Raw genomic sequence first — 18,149 nt, 5'->3', positions numbered from 1 at the left:
TCTAGCGTCACCCACACAGAGCCTCCTCCGGGCCCAGATTGCTCGACCACGCTCCTGTGGGAAGACTTGGCCTTCTCACCAAGCTGGACTTGTCACCACCATCCCACATAGAGTGGTTCCAGGAGGACAAAGGCCAAGCCAGTCCTACTAGCCCCTGGGGGTGTCCTCCTGTCCCCTCCATGACTGGGGGGCATGGAGGGGAGGCGACCTGGCCGAGAGGGACATCTAACATCTAAGCAGCTGCCCTGAAGAGGAAGCCCTGGCACCGCAGGGGCACAGGATGGCATTTTACCTGGCCTGGGAGTGTTGGTATCAGTTTTCCAGAGAGAGGAGATGGCACATGGACCCTAAGGAGGAGGAGGGTTTGCCTGGTTGAACCAAGGGTGACCCAGTAGCAGGGCTGAGCTGAGGGTGCAGGGGAGAGGGCTGGGTGAGGCTGAGCTCTGAGGTGCTACAACACGAGGAGGCCATGGGAGGCTTTAAGTCGTGGTGAGGGGTGGCCGGTGGGGTGAGTGCTGCTTCCATGTTCCTGAATGCCCTGATGGCGCCAGGTCCTGACTGGGCTGGGGCCTGGCTAGAAAGGTAACTCAGATGGCACCAGCTCAGGGTGGGCATCTCCATCTGGGACTCCAGGCGGCATCTTCCCTGCGATTTCTCCCCGGCAGCCCCTGCGGGAGACAGTTTCTTCCACCAGCCTGGCTGCCTGGGCCACCTGCACAGAGGTCCCTGGTGGCATCCTGGCCAGTCCAGTGCTAGGCCATCCTCCTGCCACCCCACTTCACAGATCCCTGGGAGCTCTTAGAAAGTGCTGCCACCGGCCGGGCACGGTGGCTCAAGCCTGTAATCCCAGCACTTTGGAAGGCCGAGATGGGCGGATCACGAGGTCAGGAGATCGAGACCATCCTGGCTAACACGGTGAAACCCCGTCTCTACTAAAAAAAAATACAAAAAACTAGCTGGGCGAGGTGGCGGGCCCCTGTAGTCCCAGCTACTCGGGAGGCTGAGGCAGGAGAATGGCGTAAACCCGGGTGGCGGAGCTTGCAGTGAGCTGAGATCCGGCCACTGCACTCCAGTCTGGGCGACAGAGCGAGACTCCGCCTCAAAAAAAAAAAAAAAAAAAAAAAAAGAAAAGAAAGTGCTGCCACCATCTGAACCACATGGGGTTCTGAGCAGGCTTGAGGCTTGTTCGGGTGTAGTTGTGTGTGCCTGTAATTCCAGCTACTTGGGAGGCTGAGGCAGGAGAATCGCTTGAGCCCAGGAGGCGGAGGTTGCAGTGAGCCAAAGACTACAGGTGCACACCACCACGCCCGGCTAATTTTTGTAGAGATGGGGGTTTCGCCATGTTGCCCAGGCTGGGCAGTGTGTCTTGTTAGAGAAGACAGCTGAGGAGGAAGTTGCCCTGCTTTCCATCCTGTGTTGTAAAGGCTTCTTTTGTCCTCCACAAAAACTGTAGCAACAAATCCTGAAAACTAAAAAAAATTGGCTGGGCGCAGTGGCTCAAGCCTGTAATCCCAGCACTTTGGGAGGCCGAGACGGGCGGATCACGAGGTCAGGAGATTGAGACCATCCTGGCTAACATGGTGAAACCCCGTCTCTACTAAAAAATACAAAAAACTAGCCGGGCGAGGTGGCAGACGCCTGTAGTCCCAGCTACTCGGGAGGCTGAGGCAGGAGAATGGCGTAAGCCCGGGAGGCGGAGCTTGCAGTGAGCTGAGATCCGGCCACTGCACTCCAGCCTGGGCGGCAGAGCGAGACTCCGTATCAAAAAAAAAAAATCCCACTGCCATCTTTTTCCATCTTTTTTTTTTTTTTTTTTTTTTTATGTTTTGAGATGGAGTTGCTCTGTCGCCCAGTCTGGAATGCAGTGGTGCGATCTTGGCTCACTGTAACCTCTGCCTCCTGAGTTCAAGCGATTCTCCTGCCTCAGCCTCCTAAGTAGCTGGAATTAAAGGCGCACACAACTACACCCACTAATTTTTTTGTGTTTTTAGTAGAGATGGGGTTTCACCATGTTGGCCAGGCTGGTCTCGAACTGCTGCCCTCAAGTGATCCGCACACCTCGGCCTCCCATTGTGCCGGGATTACAGGCATGAGCCACCATGCCCAGCCCACTGCCATCTTTAAATATGCCCAAACCCTCAGGCTGACTTATCTGTGGTGGGCATCTCCTTAGCTTTTGTGCCCTGGGCACCATGCCTGGCTCCCTCTGCAGTGCAGTTCTGAAGGTGGACACCTCTTTATTATGATTTTTAATAGAGGCTGTGTCCTCCTTCACTCCTGAAGGCTGGAGCTACAGAGGAGGGCACGCAGGCGGGGATGTACAGCAGGATCAGGGGGCCACTTAGGAGAGTGTTTGGTTTGAGCTGTGAAAGTTGAGCAGAGGTCTCCGGGCAGGTGTGAGGGCAGAAGGGAGCCTTGGAGTGTGAGGGCTGGGGCCAGCTGAGGAGGCCGGGTGCATGAGAGTGGAATGTTGTCTTGCAGGTGACAGGGAGACAGGAGGGTGTCAGACGGAGTGGGTGGGAGTGGAGCTGAGCGCAGACGGGGCTGGAGCCGCAGCCACAGAACAAACGTCGGAGCTGGGCTGGGGCTGTGGGGACCCGGAGGAAGCCCTTAAGCCTCTGCCTTGTCTGTCAATCTCACCAGCTCACCTCACCTGTAGCCTGCCATCCCCACCATTGTGCTTTGCCCCAGCCCCCAAGTCAGGGCCACTGTCCTCTCTGGCCTGGAAGACTGCAGCAACTTCTTCACCTGGCTCCCACCCCATCCATTCCCTATAAAGACACAGCCAGAGCGGGCTTTCAAAATGTTGCCATTTTGAAAATGCACCTTTCTGGCCAAGACCCTTCAGTGGCACCTGAAGGTCTTCAGCATCGGGGTCATAATTTCATGTCCGGGCAGTCAAGGTGCTTTCCAGCTGAGCTGGGCCATTTGCAACCCCAGTCACCCTGTCTGTGGCCTTTGTCCCAAGCCACCCCTGTCCACCACAGCAACGCTTCCACTGTAAGGAGCAGGAGAGTGCCATTGCACGGGGGTGCCTTTCCCAATCCTGCTCTTGTTGGCTCTTCAGCTCTTTTTGACAACCACTGGGCACCTGCTTTGTGGCAGGTGCTGGGGATGATCAAATGTCCTGGGCTGGTGACAGCACTCGGTCAAGGGCAGGCAGAGCCCTGAAGTCAGGAGAGCTCCAGGCTCCTTAGCCAGCTGCCGCCCCTACCTTTCCACCCACTCCCTGCACCTGCCCTCTCCCGTTCCTCACACCTGCACCTGTGACTCACCTGTATATATTCAAACCTGTCCCAGGGATTGGCCCAGTGCCAGGCCAGGCTGCAGCCAGCAACAGTCTAGACGGTGGCCAATGCCCTACAGCTCTCCCAACAAGTCCCCTTAACGTAGCCTCTGATGGGCCGAAAGGGACTGAGAACTAGGTGGTCTTCAAAAAATTATTCTTGAAACATACCACTTGTGCAGGACACCAGGCTCCACATAGAGTGCTGGACACAAACATCAATCCTCAAGGAAATCACAGATTGGCAGGGAGAGAAACAGGTATGACAGCAACCAGTTTACAGGGACGCCTTGGGTGCCAAGCTCTGTGCTAGGGGCTATACCCATGTTGTTGATTGCATCTTACCCTCACAACACCCCAGAGGCGTACACATCGTTAGCATCTCCAGCTTACGAAGGAAAAAGCTCAGTGAGTAAGTGCCTTGCCCCGGGTCATGCAGGAGGGATCCACTCCCTGGCACCAACAGCTGCTAGCCCTCGGGAGTGAACAGCGCTGGGAGAGGACACCCTCTGGTAGCAGAAACCAGTCCCGGCTGGAGGAGGCAGAGGCAGCTACACCAAAAAGAGGAACACTGCCAGGTCTTGGGGCCTGCAAAATGGCAGACAGTGCGCAAGGACGAGCCCAGTGCGAGGGGACAGGTAAGCCAGCCCTCAGAAGGTGGGGAGACTGAGCCCCGATAGCTTCTGGAACTCCCTAGGAGGAACCTAGAGAATGTTAACTTATGGGGTGGAAAGGCAGCCTGAGAAAAGGCTAATGCGAAGGGGAAGGAAAAGCTGCTGGTGCGTGCTCTGGAAAGGAATCTGGCTCAGGGATGGTGGCAACCCAGGGGGAAAGTCCAGCTCTGTCCACAAGAGGGCTCCTGGCAGCAGGCAATGAGGAGTGGCGACGGTCCGTCGCCGGTTCCTCCAAGCCTCTTGGGAGGAAGGCTAAGAAGAGGACATGCCTAATCGTGACCCTGACCCTGAAATACCAGCAGTCAGAAAGAAGCAGAGGTGGGCAAGAGACATGATTGCTTCCCAAGATCCTACTCCCACCTCAGGACAGTCCCCTTTCTGGTGAGAAACACCAGTCAGCAGGCTCCTGGATGCTGCCCTTGGTAACACATGAGAAGGCTTTCCCCTCCTAACTTTCCAGAGGGACAGATCTTTCATAGTTCCCAATTCTTTCTCTCTCTTTTTTTTTTTTGAGACAGTGTCGCCCAGGCTGGAGTGCAGTGGCGCTATCTTGGCTCACTGCAAGCTCTGCCTCCCAGGTTCACACCATTCTCCTGCCTCAGCCTCCCGAATAGCTGGGATTATAGGCGCCCGCCACCACGCCTGGCTAATTTTTTGTATTTTTAGTAGAGATGGGGTTTCACCGTGTTAGCCAGGATGGTCTTGATTTCCTGACCTCGTGATCCGCCCGCCTCGGCCTCCCAAAGTGCTGAGATTACAGGTATAAGCCACTGCGCCCAGCCTCTCTGTCTCTTTCTGACAAATGTAACGCACCACTAATTTGCTTTTTCAGGTTGGTGTAATCTATTGTCGAATAATGCATTATTTCAATGATTGTCATTTCCAGAATTCTATTTTCAAATCTGCCTAGTCATTTTCAGATTCTTTTTGCTCTTTTTCAGTGTCATCTTTAGAGGTTTCGTATTTTTGTATTCTGTTTCTGGTCCTTTTTTTTTTTTTTTGAGTCTCTCTGTCACCCAGGCTGGAGTGCAGGGGCGCGATCTTGGCTCACTGCAACCTCCACCTCCCAGGTTCAAGGATTCTCCTGCCTCAGCCTCCTGAGTAGCTGGGATTACAGGCATGTGCCACCACGCTCGGCTAATTTTTGTATTTTTAGTAGAGACGTGTTTCACCATGTTGGTCAGGCTGGTCTCAAACTCCTGACCTTGTGATCTGCCTGCCTCAGCCTCCCAAAGTGCTGGGATTACAGGCATGAGCTGCTGTGCCCAGCCTGTATCTGGTGATTGTAGTATCTGAAGTCCCAGGGGTCTAAATCAATTATTGTTCCTGATGACTTTGTTAACGAAGGCTCATTTCCTTGAAGGTTCAGTGTTGTTTCCGGACAGCTTATAATTGGTTGACACACAATATTGATCCTGAAGGTCCTTAATTATCTTAATTTCTCAGCACCAGGATTCCCTGACCTTCCTTCAGGATAAATCTGACATGCGCAGCTAAGTTTTTAATTTTTGTTGAGATGGGGGGTCTCACTATGTTGCCCAGGTTGGTCTCAAACTCCTGGGCTCAAGTGATCTCAGCCTCCCAAAGTTCTGGGATTATAGGTGTGAGCCACCATGCCCGTCCCAGTTCTTTTTTCCTTTTTCTCAAACAGGGACAGAGCTGTTTCCAATTCAGTTTCCACTGCAGGTGGGCAGATCTTCCCTGCCGCCTTTTCACGGTGCCAAAGGTACTGAGCTATCTGCCTTTGTGGAAAGGCCCGAGTTTTGTTTCTGCACTTTGTATATGCTCAAAACCAAGTCTCACATTGTGCCTAGACGCAGTCTCCCTCCAACTCTTGAGTTCTTAGAATGTCCTATCTGTGACCTCAGCAATGCAGTTAAAAGTACATTCATTATAATTTATCTGGCATCTGGGTGTTTTGCGGTGAGGAAAAGATTTTCAGCCTGCCATTTCTATGGCACATTCCCTTTCCACCAACATAGTGCTCTTGTGCAGGGCTGACAGTCCCATGGCTGAGATCTTGCCATTGTTCTAGGTGGGCAGATTGCAGTGCAGCCCAGAAAGGTTTGCAGTTGGCACCACCTGCATCGAAGATCATACAGCCAAGCCCTAGGCCACAGGCCAGCCCGCCTCCCTGTTTCCAGACCTAGTAACCAGTCTGTCTCCCCTTGCATTCTAGGGGACTGTGAAGCTGGTGGTGGCAACGAGCCTCTTGGGCAAGGCTGTTCAGGAGAGGAGGGTCTCAGGGAGAGAGCACAGATGGGTATTCAAGTGACAGAACTGAGGCCTCAGCTCACCGGCTGGTAAACCAGACTGGCAGCCTGAAATTCCACACAAAGGTGTGCCTGCACCAGCCTTTGGGCCACAGAAAGTACCACCCAGGGGCTGCTGGAGGCAATGCAAGCTGTTGGGCTTTTAGGGAGAGTAGTTTGTACAGATTTCAAGGATCCAAGAAATGTTCGGTATCAAAAATTCCACATTGGAAAATTATCCTAAGGAAATAAATAATGCAAAGGAAGAGAATGCATAGATGTATGCTGCACCGGAAAATGCGAAAGCGATCCAATTGCCCAACAGGAGGTGAAGAGTTAAAAAAAATTATGGCCTCAATTAAATGATGCAACCATTAAGCAAATAAATTGGAAGGCAACAGTAAAATTACCTGTGATTTAACATCAGTGTCATAAGGACATAAGTGAATATTGACAAGTCTAGGTATGTTGACATTTGTGTTAAAATTTTACAAGAAAATACGTAAGTTACTAGAAAATATATCCACAAGTCCACCATCCTGTTCAGGCAGGACAGATGGTCAGACTCTCTGTGGTTCATTTTTCCTTATTACAGGATAACTTGGCCCAGTACAGTGGCTCATGCCTGTAATCCCAGGACTTTGACAGGGGCGAGGCAGGCAGATCACTTGAGCCCAGGAGTTTGAGACCAGCCTGGGCAACATGGTGAAACCCCGTGTCTACAGAAAATACAAAAAATCAGCCAGGCGTAGTGGCCCATGCCTGTAGTTCCAGTTACTTAGGAGGCTGAGGTGGGAGGATTGCCTGAGTCCAGGAGGTAGAGGCTGCATTGAGCTGTAATCGCGCCACTGCACTCCGGCCTGGGCAACAGAGACCCTGCCCGCCCCCACCCCCAAAAAACAAAACAAAAAAAAACCACTTAAGAGAGAAGTAATGGGAAGTGTCTGGAAGCTGTTGTTGGCCCCTGACCGCAGGGCCCACTGGTGGGCTCCAGCAGCCAGCCTGGCTGGGCCTGGTCGCCACAGGGCACTGACCAGTTGGTGCAGCTGGTTTTCCAGAGACCAGCTCCAGGCACATGGGGTGCAGGCACCCCCTGCTTCATGCCCTTGGGCACTCTTCAGGCCATGACTAGAACCAGCTGGGGCCACCCTCTCCCCCTTCCTCAAGGATTTGGGAATAAGGGTGAGGGGACACCTCCTAGTGTAGGGACCACCTTTCCTCCTGTGCCCATTCCAGCTTGAGGCAGAAAAGGAATATAGCCTTTTTATTGACTACTTTAAGTAGAACAAACTAAATCCATATTTAACAGTTTTGGTTCATTTATACAGTACATTAAATAAGTTATGCACAGAGTTAGGTAACAAAAGTTCCTATCAGAGTAAAATGACAAAGCACAGAAAAACCAGACTCTAACGCATTCTGTGGGTGGTTTCACATTCATCATCCCCCTTAAAAACCACGCATGGAGGCTTCGTTCTTAATTTATTTACACTATTGGCTTTCTTTTATGAGTGGAGCCTTTGTAGCCTCATCAGGAACTTGGAAAGCCACGTAAGGGGACTGAAGGCCTCTCGGCCCAGCAGTCCTTTCAAGCATTCGCCTAATGCTTATTGCTGCTTCTCTGCAATTCTCCAAGTAAGGGATGGGGCTGTCCCCAACAGACACCAGCATACATGCCCTATTTGGTATAAGCATCACTGAGTATACACTGGGCAGCTGTAGGCTAGACCAGATGGGGTCTGTGAGGGAAGCTCCACCTCGGGGTCTATGGAGGGGAAGGAGGGGACGCAATGCCCACCCCGCAGGCCTCCTAACCTTCTCCTGGGTCACGATGGAAAAGGTCACCTGCACCATCATCTTTGGAAATGAGCATGTCGATGCCCGAGGAAAGAGGCAGGTAGTCAACGTTTTGGTTTCACAAGAACTACAGACACTCCAGAGTTGGAAGGGCCCTGCGGAGCTGCTGGCACAGCCCCCACCGCAGTCTGGGCAGGGCTGCTCTCGACAGTTGGCCATGTGGCCCAAGCCGGAACAGTGCATGCTCCGCTGGCTCTTCTTCCATTTGGTTCAGACACGCTACCACCCAGTTTTCTGCAAACAGCTTTAAAAAGAAAAAAAATCTAAGGAAGTTGGTTTGGTCTACTGACCTGGGAGCCTGGAAAACTTATTTCTATTTCACTTCTGAAGAAAACCTCCACGAAGCGTTCTATTTTCAGTGATTTATTCAACTCCAATTTCCAGGACAGATGGCCATCCGGTCATTGTTTTCACTCTGAAGAGCTCACTACCATACAATTCCAGCTGTGCCGAACCTTCAAACGCACTTGCTGAGATATCCTCTAGAACTACCCAGAACGACATCTATACGCTTTGCAAGCAGGTGACAAGCCGAGGGTCACTAACTCTGGGACAGGGCTGTACAAAGTAAAGTGTAGATTTTGTCTGGAAGCTGAAGTTGACACCAAGCAGTGATGAACTCCTGGTGAGCTTCTGGCCCAAATGGGCGAAGGAAGTCCACGTTGCAGAGAGCGGGCAGCAGCCGAGGCCAGGTGTGGACTTGTGGTGGGAAGATGTGTCCTGTTTCCAGACAGACCCACTGGCAGACATTTCTAACCCAGCACTGCCCTAGAAATAATCTACCCAATCGGTGACCCTCTAGTCACCCAACCGTGCCTGAGTGGATCTGCTAGAGCACCAGCCCTGGAGCTGCAGGCCCCCCAGTGTGGAGTGCCCCCACCTCCCGAGGTGGACTGCCTAGGCCTGGGCTTAAACAGCTCCTTGAGTCACCTTCCCCACAAGATGGAGTCAGGCACAGTGCAGGCAGGTGGGGACAAAAAGGACAATCAAAGATGTGAAACCCAGCCCTCAAGAAACTCTTGGGACATGTGGCATCTTTGGTCTTCTCCGGTCCCTGCAGTCATTCCTCACTTGGCAGATCATTATGTCCCACAACTCATCAGCATCCTTTGGCAGGTGGTGCTGAGCACTGGTCTCACCCTAGACATGTCTGGCTGATGGCCAGTCACATGTCGCATCTGCTTTTTCGTTTCTAGGTTTCTGAGGAGCCTGCGCTTGACTGATACCTTCTGTACCACCATGCCAGCCCCTCTTTGCCTTTTATGTCACTGCAAATATTAACTGTAGAGGTCAGTCCTCTAAGCAGCCTGAATTTCCACTCCCCACCTGGTAGCTGAGGTGCTGTCAGCAGAGGCTGGAAACCACACAAGGAACCTGGATTCGCTCCTGCCCCTCTAGCCGCCGCCCACCCTACCCCACTGGTGCTCCTCCTCCTGACCAGAGACTTGGATAATTTCAGAAAGGGATTCTTGAAATGTGAATAGGAGGTCCTGGGCAGAGGCCCTCATGACTTCTGTGTGAAACCGACCAGAATTAACACAGCAAAAGGTCTGCAAACTGAGCTTCAGTGTGGAATACTGCGCAGGTTTGCAGATCAGCCTCTGGGCAGCACATGGAAAAGCATTACAAAGATTCAGAAAACGAAACTGTCACAGGAACCACAGCCCACAAAAGTAGGCCAGGTTCTGCACACCAAACCTAAGCCTTAGCCACAGAAATGGGCATTGAGCCCTAATAAATATTATTTTGTTGGTTTTGGCTCCTTATTCCAACCAGTAAAAGCATGAGCTACCCTGGCTTGTTTTATGGCCACTGGAGATTTTAAAAACCTGCTTAAGGCCGGACACAGTGGCTCATGCCTGTAATCCTGGCACTTTGGGAGGCCGAGGTGGGCAGATCACCTGAGGTCGGGAGTTTGAGACCAGCCTGACCAACATGGAGAAACCCCATCTCTACTAAAAATACAAAATTAGCTGGGCGTGGTGGCGGGTGCCTGTAATCCCAGCTACTCGGGAGGCTGAGGCAGGAGACTCGCTTGAACCTGGGAGACAGAGGTTGCAGTGAGCTAAAATCATGCCATTGCACTCCAGCCTGGGCGACGAGAGAAACTCCATCTCAAAACAAACAAACAAAACAACGAAAACAAAACCTGCTTACAGTGTTAATCCAACAAATCCATGAAAAACCAGTAGGCTGGCGTAGAAGCTCTGTGACCCTCCTTGTGAGACAGCTATGTCTCATGCAAATGTGGCCCTGTCTGGGTTACTGACTCCATCCCCCTTAGTCAGAGTTCCCCACTAAGGACTGAGGCTTAAGGAGGCAGATGCGGGTGGGGGATACCCATGTATTAGGCTGACTGGAAAACTGTGGGGCTTATGTGTTCCACAGCAAAGGAACATTATTCCCTGCTGTTCTTTCCCTGGCCACACCTTACTTTAGGCAATGGAAATCTAGGCATTTTAAAGATGTCGTGCACTAGGTTTCTTTGTAAGACTGAAAATGTTTGGTTAGAATGAATTGGGGCCTTGAAATTCTCAAATTTAGCTTTTTTTTTTTTTTCTTTTTCTGAGACGGAGTCTTGCTGTACTGCCCAGGCTGGAGTACAGTGGTGGAATCTTGGCTCATAGCAACCTCTGGCTTGTGGGTTCAAGTGATTCTCCTGTCTCAGCCTCCTGAGTAGCTAGGATTATAGTTGAGTGCCACCACACCCGGCTAATTTTTGTATTTTTTTTAGTAGAGACAGGGTTTCACCATGTTGGCCAGACTGGTCTTGAACTCCTGACCTCAAGTGATCTGCCTGCCTCAGTCTCCAAAAGTGCTGGGATTACAGGAGTGAGCCACTGAGCCTGGCCAGGACTTGAAATTCTAAAGTAAGATGTGCCTGTAGGCAAGGACAAGGCTACCCGTGCGGATCCCTTTTCCTTTATGGCACTGGCAGCTTTTCTTTTAGACTCTGGTCAGTGCACAGAAGGTGGAGATTTAAACTTGTGCTTCAAAGGCCAGCTGGAGCAGAGCCAATCAGACTTACTCCAGCTGATTTCTGGGTGTGAAAGGATGCTAGAGGCTCAAAGATGGAGAGCCGGAGGAGTCGGGGTCCTCAGACTCCCATGAAAACCAAAAAGACAAGCTGGGCGTGGTGGCTCACGCTTGTAATCCCTGCACTTTGGGAGGTCAAGGCAGGTGGATCACTTGAAGTCAGGAGTTCAAGATCAGCCTGGCCAACATGGTGAAACCCTGTCTCTACTAAAAATACAAAAATTAGCTGGGCATGGTGGGTGGTAGGCGCCTGTAATCCCAGCTACTCGGGAGGCTGAAGCAGGAGAATTGCTTGAACCTGGAAGGCAGAGGTTGCAGTGAGCCGAGATCGCGCCACTGCACTCCAGCCTGGCTGACAGAGCGAGACTTTGTGTTAAAAAACAACAACAACAACAACAAATAAAACCCAAAAAGACAGGGAAGAATGTGGGAGGCAGTTCCTAACATTCTGAAAGGGATATAGGTGATGTCCCGTTTGAAAATGGGAAGCTAGGAAGAAAAATTGATCAACTTTTCCCAAAATGGTTCTCACATCTCATAAAACCTTTCTGATGAGCTCAAGGAGAGAGGCTATCAGATAACACAAGAGAAGGAAACAGAAGTTGTATGCCTGATGATAAATCAACATAGTAGATATAATGACCTGTAACTATGAGGTCTGAAGAATTCTTTGAGGTCCAGGAGGGCTTTTCAGACAAGACCAGGCCTTGACAGTGGGGGCAAGTCCTACCAACCTGCCACAGCACGTCCAGCAGGACAACTGTGGCTCAGCAGGTGCCAAATAGAGCCCACGGGCAGAAGATGCCCACAGCGTTCCAGATGTGTGTGGTCTGAGAGATAAAAGGACACAGAATAAGACGATTGTGCAAATAGCCAAGTGGTGGCAGAAGTTCTGCATTTCCAAGAGATGATCCACTCAATAATTTGACGATACTAGTTTGGCCAACATGCTCAGAGAGAACAGACTATCCACAACTGAGTCTCATTCTCTCTCAGACCAATCCATGTGCTGGAAACTATTTTCTGCACAAGCAAAATCAAATGAGAAAAAAAACGGGTCCCAAACTAAAGTAGCCAGCAAGGTTGGAAAATCTTGTCCAAAATCATCTGTGATGTGGGGGAAGTTTTATTTGTTTATGTTTTTGCTACTATGGGTGCTTTTATTGCAACAGTGACTTCTTTCCTGTGGACTCTGAGATCTTAACAAGTCTGAACAGCAAGGTTGAGAAGAGAGTCCTGAGTGCCGCCTGTTGCTTACCCAAGTCCCCGTGAGGCCAATCAGTGTCATCTGCTGAGGATGGAGATGGGGCCGAAAGAGCTGTTCAGGGGTGAGGCAGGCTGCTCCCTGTTCAGGGGTGAGGCAGGCAGCTCCCTGTCCGAGGGGCCTCCTCCACAGCCTGCTGCCTGCTGCCTCCAGCCTGGCTGAGCACATTGGACAGTTTGCTGACTCAAGGAGACGGGGAGGGGAGCTGGTGGTTTACACTGAAAAGGGGCTGGCTAAGTCAGCTTCAGTGGGGAGGAACAAACCAGGAAAGCCATGGAGGAGGCAGGTTGGGCCGGCTGCCCACGTGCAGAGAATGGCACACTGGCTCCGCAGACAGCAAGTGTCCAGAGAGGCTGTGGGGTGCTATTATTCAGGCTTGGATTCTTCCTGCCTCCAATTCATTTCCTGCTAATGACCCAGCAGAGCTACATGCACAGGTTCCAACAGACAGTCCCACAGCCCAAGCACTCTGTGGTGCTGAGCAGCCATCAGGGTAAGTAGAGTCCAGGGCTCAGAGTCCGTTGGTGTCGATAGCTGTCACGGAAGCAGGTGTTGAGGAACGCGACGTGGTTGCCGAGGTCTTGTCGAGGGCTGGGCTGGGCACGCTGCAGTCGGCGGACCTGGCAGAGGAGCCCCTGCCTACAGGAAGCAGTGGCCGACCCTGGCTGTGGGGACTCTGGCCATGCAGGTTCTGACCACAGAGGCGGTGGTGCCGCTCCCAGTCCTTGTGCTGGCAGAAAGAGCCGCAGTATCGCGCGATATTGCAGCCACTGCATGTCTCGCTGGCTTTGCGGCCACAGTTCCAGCAGTTCTGCAAGACACAGGCATCAGTGAGTGGTTGCTGGGATCGAGGGGCAGGCTTGCCATTCATTCCCTGCACAGTAAAGCAAGAGGCTGCATGTAGAGAACCCCAGCTTTGGAGCTACATACACCTGTGGTCAAGTCCTCCCTCTACTGCTGTTTAACTATGAAAAATACACACTGCTTTTCTGAGTTTTCTTCCTGTGTAAAACAAGAAAACTACTTCCCTGCAGGATGACAGAACAGTGAAATGAGGAGTGTGTGTGAAAATACCTTACACAGCATCAGCCTAGGGCAGGTGGCCATCTCTTCTGCTTAAGGCATGGACTCATCTTTTGACTCATATTTTAATAGAAACCAAACCAAACTCTGTGCAAGAATCACCCCCAATAGCCATCTATCCTAAGACCACGTGTGTTAAGACGAACATTTATCCTACTCCTTTCTGCATGTGCCACCATGCCTGGCTAATTTTCGTAATTATACATACATATATAGTAGAGGTGGGGTTTTGCCATGTTGGCCAGGCTGGTCTTGAACTCCTGAGCTCAAGTGATCTGCCTGTCTCAGCCTCCCAAAGTGTCGGGATTACAAGCACCCGGCTGATATTGCTTCCCTCACTAGAGAAATAATCTTCATTGTTTTTACTAATAATCTGACTTAACCAAGGCTGCTGCTGCTGTTTTGTTTTGTTTTTCTTTTTGGAGACAGGGTCTTGCTATGTTGCCCAGGCTGGACTTGACCGCCTAGGCTCCAGGGATCCTCCCACACTCCTACCTTAGTCTCCTGAGTAGCTGGGACTATAGGCATGTGCCACCATGCCTGGCTGATTCTTTAATTTTTTGTAGAGACAGAGTCTCCTTATTATTGCCCAGGCTGGTCTTGAACTCCCAGCCTCAAAGGACCCTCCCACCTTGGCCTCCTAAAAAGCTGGAATTACAGGCATGGGCCACTGTGCCTGTTCCCTAATAACTATCAGACCAATAGGATAGGAGCTGCTATATTCACTGAACAGAGATGCAGACTGACTCCTTCAAGAGTATACTGCCAGTGTGAGACGGAACTGGGACTAGAAGTCAGGGCTCCTAACCTCCAGTCCTGGCCTCCTTCCTCCCCCATGCCAAACCACCTTTCACAATATGAACAAGAAACTCCAGGGATACCTGCTAAATTTCAACAAGAATATTCTAGGTGAATATTTTTGATGGACAAGAATCGGCCATTTTGGTCCAATGCAAACTCATCCAAAGGATGGGCCCTTTATCCTTTCCCTGCTTTGGAAAGTGATTTTGCAGGGATAGGTGCTGGTGTACACCTCACCTGGAGGCTACATTGTGGCTTGTTTAAAATTACAATTCCTTAAAAGCACAATTCTCAAAATGGAGAGCTGGGATTTAAACCTACGCAATCCAGATCCAGGATCTACGCTCTAAGCCAAAAGCTATACTCTTTCTTTTTTTTTTTTTTTTTTTTTTTTTTTTTTTTTTTTTTTTTTTGAGACGGAGTCTTGCTCTGTCGCCCGGTCTGGAGTGCAGTGGCCGGATCTCAGCTCACTGCAAGCTCCGCCTCCCGGGTTTACGCCATTCTCCTGCCTCAGCCTCCGGAGTAGCTGGGACTACAGGCGCCCGCCTCGTCGCCCGGCTAGTTTTTTGTATTTTTAAGTAGAGACAGGGTTTCACCATATTAGCCAGGATGGTCTCGATCTCCTGACCTCGTGATCCGCCCGTCTCGGCCTCCCAAAGTGCTGGGATTACAGGCTTGAGCCACCGCACCCGGCTAAAAGCTATACTCTTTCTTTGGAGACAGACATAGTTAAAGATAAACACAGAGATAAAAGTAGATAGATGAGGACAAATACAGATACTGATATGGATGGCTATAGATACACAATTAAACATACAGAACAGAAACAGATATATCACTCTCAAAAACAATTCTCTTTTCTTTCCCCCTCATCTTGCCATCATCATCATCTATTTTCTTTTCTTTTCTTTTCTTTTTTTTTTAAAGAGATGGGGTCTTGCTGTCCCACCCAGGCTGGAGTGCAGTGTTACGATCATGGTCAGGCTTGAACCTCCTGGGCTCAAGCGATCCTCCTGCCTCAGCCTCCAAAGTAACTGGACTACAGGTGCATGACACCATGCCTAGCTAATTTTAAAAAATTTCTTCCCCCCCACCAGAAATGGTGTCTCACCATCTAGCCGAAGCTGGTCTTGAACTCCTGAGCTCAAGTGTTCATACTACCTTGGCCTCCCAAGTGCTGAGATTACAGGCATTGGCCATTGCGCCCAGCCTCAAAAACAATTCTAAAGAAAAAGGAGGAGAGGCTGGATGTGGTGGCTCATGCTTGTAATCCCAGCTCTTAGGGAGGCAGAGGCGGGAGGATAGCTTGAACCCAGGAGTTCGAGACCTGCCTGGGCAATATAGCGAGACCCCCACCCCCCCAAAAAAGGAGGAGAGAATGAAAAGGGAGGGGGATTAAATAAACTATTTTCTCATAATCCATAGTATCTGTATTGAAGAGCTATAATAAGGAATTTCACCACATCCTCTGTGATAGCAACATGGTATTTAGGCATTTTCATCTGCACATTGGTCAAGGTGGGTGAATCACTTGAGGCTAGGAGTTCGAGATTAGCCTGGCCAACATGGCAAAAACCCATCTCTACTAAAAATACAAAAATTAGCCAGGAGTGCTGGCACGCACCTGTAATCCAAGCTACTTGGGAGGCTGAGGTGGGAGAATCGCTTGAACCTGGAGGTGGAGGCTGCAGTGTGCTGAGACTGCACCATTGCACTCCAGCCTCGGTGACAGAGTGAGTGCTGAACTTCAAGAGAATGTCCCAAAGACAGCTGGTCTCCCATCCAGTAGATGAGATCTACTTACTTACAGAAAGAAACTGGTTTCTTGTTTTAAAGCTGAAAAATGACTGAAATCAAAGTTACAGAAAAACTGCATTAAATCCAAAAGGGCTGCTCTCATGTTGTCACAGGTTGTTTACTTTTTCAGTTTGTTCATTTTTCTCCTTACTGTAGTACCCAAGCGTCCTGTTTAGAACCATCACCAAGTCCTGGGCCCTGGGCCCTGGGCAATCAGTCAGATATATCCATCCAACCTGTTACTTCAGTCCATAAACCAGCTATCCTTTTTGTGAAAAGTCTAGGTGCTATAGGACCCTGCACTTTCTTACTCCTGTATCCTGACTTCAGCACCAAGGGAGCATTCCTTGAGCCACAGTCTCCTCATCTGCAAATTAGGGATTCAACATTATCCACCTCACAGGGCCACTGTGAGACTCAAAAAGAAAATATACAACTTTGCTGGGTGTCTGGCACACAGTAAGCCTACTCTGTCAATGCTGGTCATTATCATCATCGTGCAATTACACAAACTCTGTCTTTAGGGTGAATTCTCAAAATTTAAACCAATACATTGAGCCTCTCTCTCTCTATATATGTGTATGTATGTAAAAATACAATATAACAATTCACTATCTTGCCATGTAAAAGAGTCTTAGCGTGAGAACCAAAACTCTTCTGGCACTGGATAAAAATTATCCTCATCGAGCTCAAGAGTGGACTGCCTGTGTCTTCCTGCTCAGTGTATGAGAGGAAGGCAGTGGGCGTGATCACTCCAGCCACCCACCCCGGCCCCCAGGGTGCAGAGCTCTCACCTCCGTGGACTCCTCTTGCTCGTTGATGACGAGGAAAGCGTCCTCCGCGGCCTGCCGCTTGACGTCCGCTATGGTTTGCTCCATTCGTGCTCTCTCTGTTGCAATCACTTCAAAGGCTTTCTGCTCTGCCTCAGCGACGGCCTTCTGTACTTCAGACATGGCCTGAATTTTCACCTTATTCACAGCTTCTTCTAGAAGAAAGTGACAGTAAAATCAACTGGCCGAGAAATCTTTTCCCTCCCACCCCACTGTGATTCTAAGTAAGGACAGAGCTGACACAAAATGATATTTTCTAAAACTCCACAGGGAGGAACACATGATCTTCACACTCATGTGTCCATCACGCAGGTGCTGGCTGGTACGGAGATGGAGGTGGGCACTGAGCTAGGGCTGTAGACACAAGTGACTGGACACAGGCCACACTCTCCTGACTGCTTGTGACCAAGTATGTATGAAAGCGTTTCAGGTGCCATCATGTATGTCACTATAAGAAACTAGAGTTCCAAGGAGAAAAGTGATCAGCTCTTCAGTGGGCAGGGGAAATCAAGACAACGTGTTATGCTTGAGATGGTAGATGGAAATGAGTTTTTGCAAAGTCTTGCATGCCAAACTAAGAAATTTGACCTTTTCTTTTTTTCTGAGACAGGGCCTTGCTCTGTTGCCCAGGCTGGAGTGCACTGGTGCGGTCACAGCACACTGCAGCCTTGACCTCTCTGAATCATGATCCTCCCACCTCAGCCTTCTGAGGAGCTAGGACTGCAGGCGTGTCCCACCACACTCGGCTAATTTAAAAAAATTGTTTTTGTAGAGACGATGTCTTACTATGTTGCTGAGGCTTGTCTCAAACTCCTGGGCTCAAGTGATCCTCCTACTTCAGCCTCCCAAAGTGCTGGTGTTAAACGGTTACACGGGTGAGGCACCACTCCCCGCTTGACTTTATTTTCATTTTTTTTTTTTTGAGACAGAGTCTCACTCTGTCGCCCAGGCTGGAGTGCAGTAGTGCTATCTTGGCTCACTGCAAGCTCCGCCTCCCAGGTTCACGCCATTCTCCTATCTCAGCCTCCCGAGTAGCTGGGACTACAGGTGCCCACCACCATGCCCGGCTAATATTTTTTGTATTTTTAGTAGAGACGGGGTTTCACAGTGTTAGCCAGGACGGTCTCAATCTCCTGACCTCGTGATCCGCCCACCTTGGCCTCCCAAAGTGCTGTGATTACAGGCATGAACCACCATGCCCGGCTGGCTTGACCTTATTTTCAAAGGAAACTCCATAAAGGTTTCTATGCAAGGGGAAGATTAAAGACA

At 50.3% G+C, this 18,149-nt stretch overlaps 2 protein-coding genes across 2 annotated transcripts in view; both read right to left on the bottom strand.

Moving 5' to 3' along the window:
* Window positions 1-7,460: 7,460 nt before the first annotated feature.
* On the bottom strand, window positions 7,461-11,278 carry LOC104660281. Its single transcript, XM_010360586.2, has one exon. It carries the CDS (start codon window positions 8,250-8,252, stop codon window positions 7,704-7,706), a length of 549 nt encoding a protein of 182 aa, XP_010358888.1. The 5' UTR covers window positions 8,253-11,278; the 3' UTR covers window positions 7,461-7,703.
* Window positions 11,279-11,616: 338 nt separating this feature from the next.
* Window positions 11,617-18,149, bottom strand: part of CBFA2T2 (CBFA2/RUNX1 partner transcriptional co-repressor 2) — a 159,351-nt gene continuing 152,818 nt past the window's right edge. Inside the window, 2 exon segments of the mRNA XM_010360587.2 lie at window positions 11,617-13,180; window positions 16,845-17,035. Coding sequence (XP_010358889.1) covers window positions 12,881-13,180; window positions 16,845-17,035 — 491 coding nt within the window. The 3' untranslated portion in view covers window positions 11,617-12,880.

The sequence above is a fragment of the Rhinopithecus roxellana genome, chromosome 13 (genome assembly GCF_007565055.1).
Source record: "Rhinopithecus roxellana isolate Shanxi Qingling chromosome 13, ASM756505v1, whole genome shotgun sequence".
Taxonomy (NCBI): domain Eukaryota; kingdom Metazoa; phylum Chordata; class Mammalia; order Primates; family Cercopithecidae; genus Rhinopithecus; species Rhinopithecus roxellana.
Note: the sequence above shows the minus strand (reverse complement) of the source record. Positions and strands in the feature narration are given on the sequence as shown.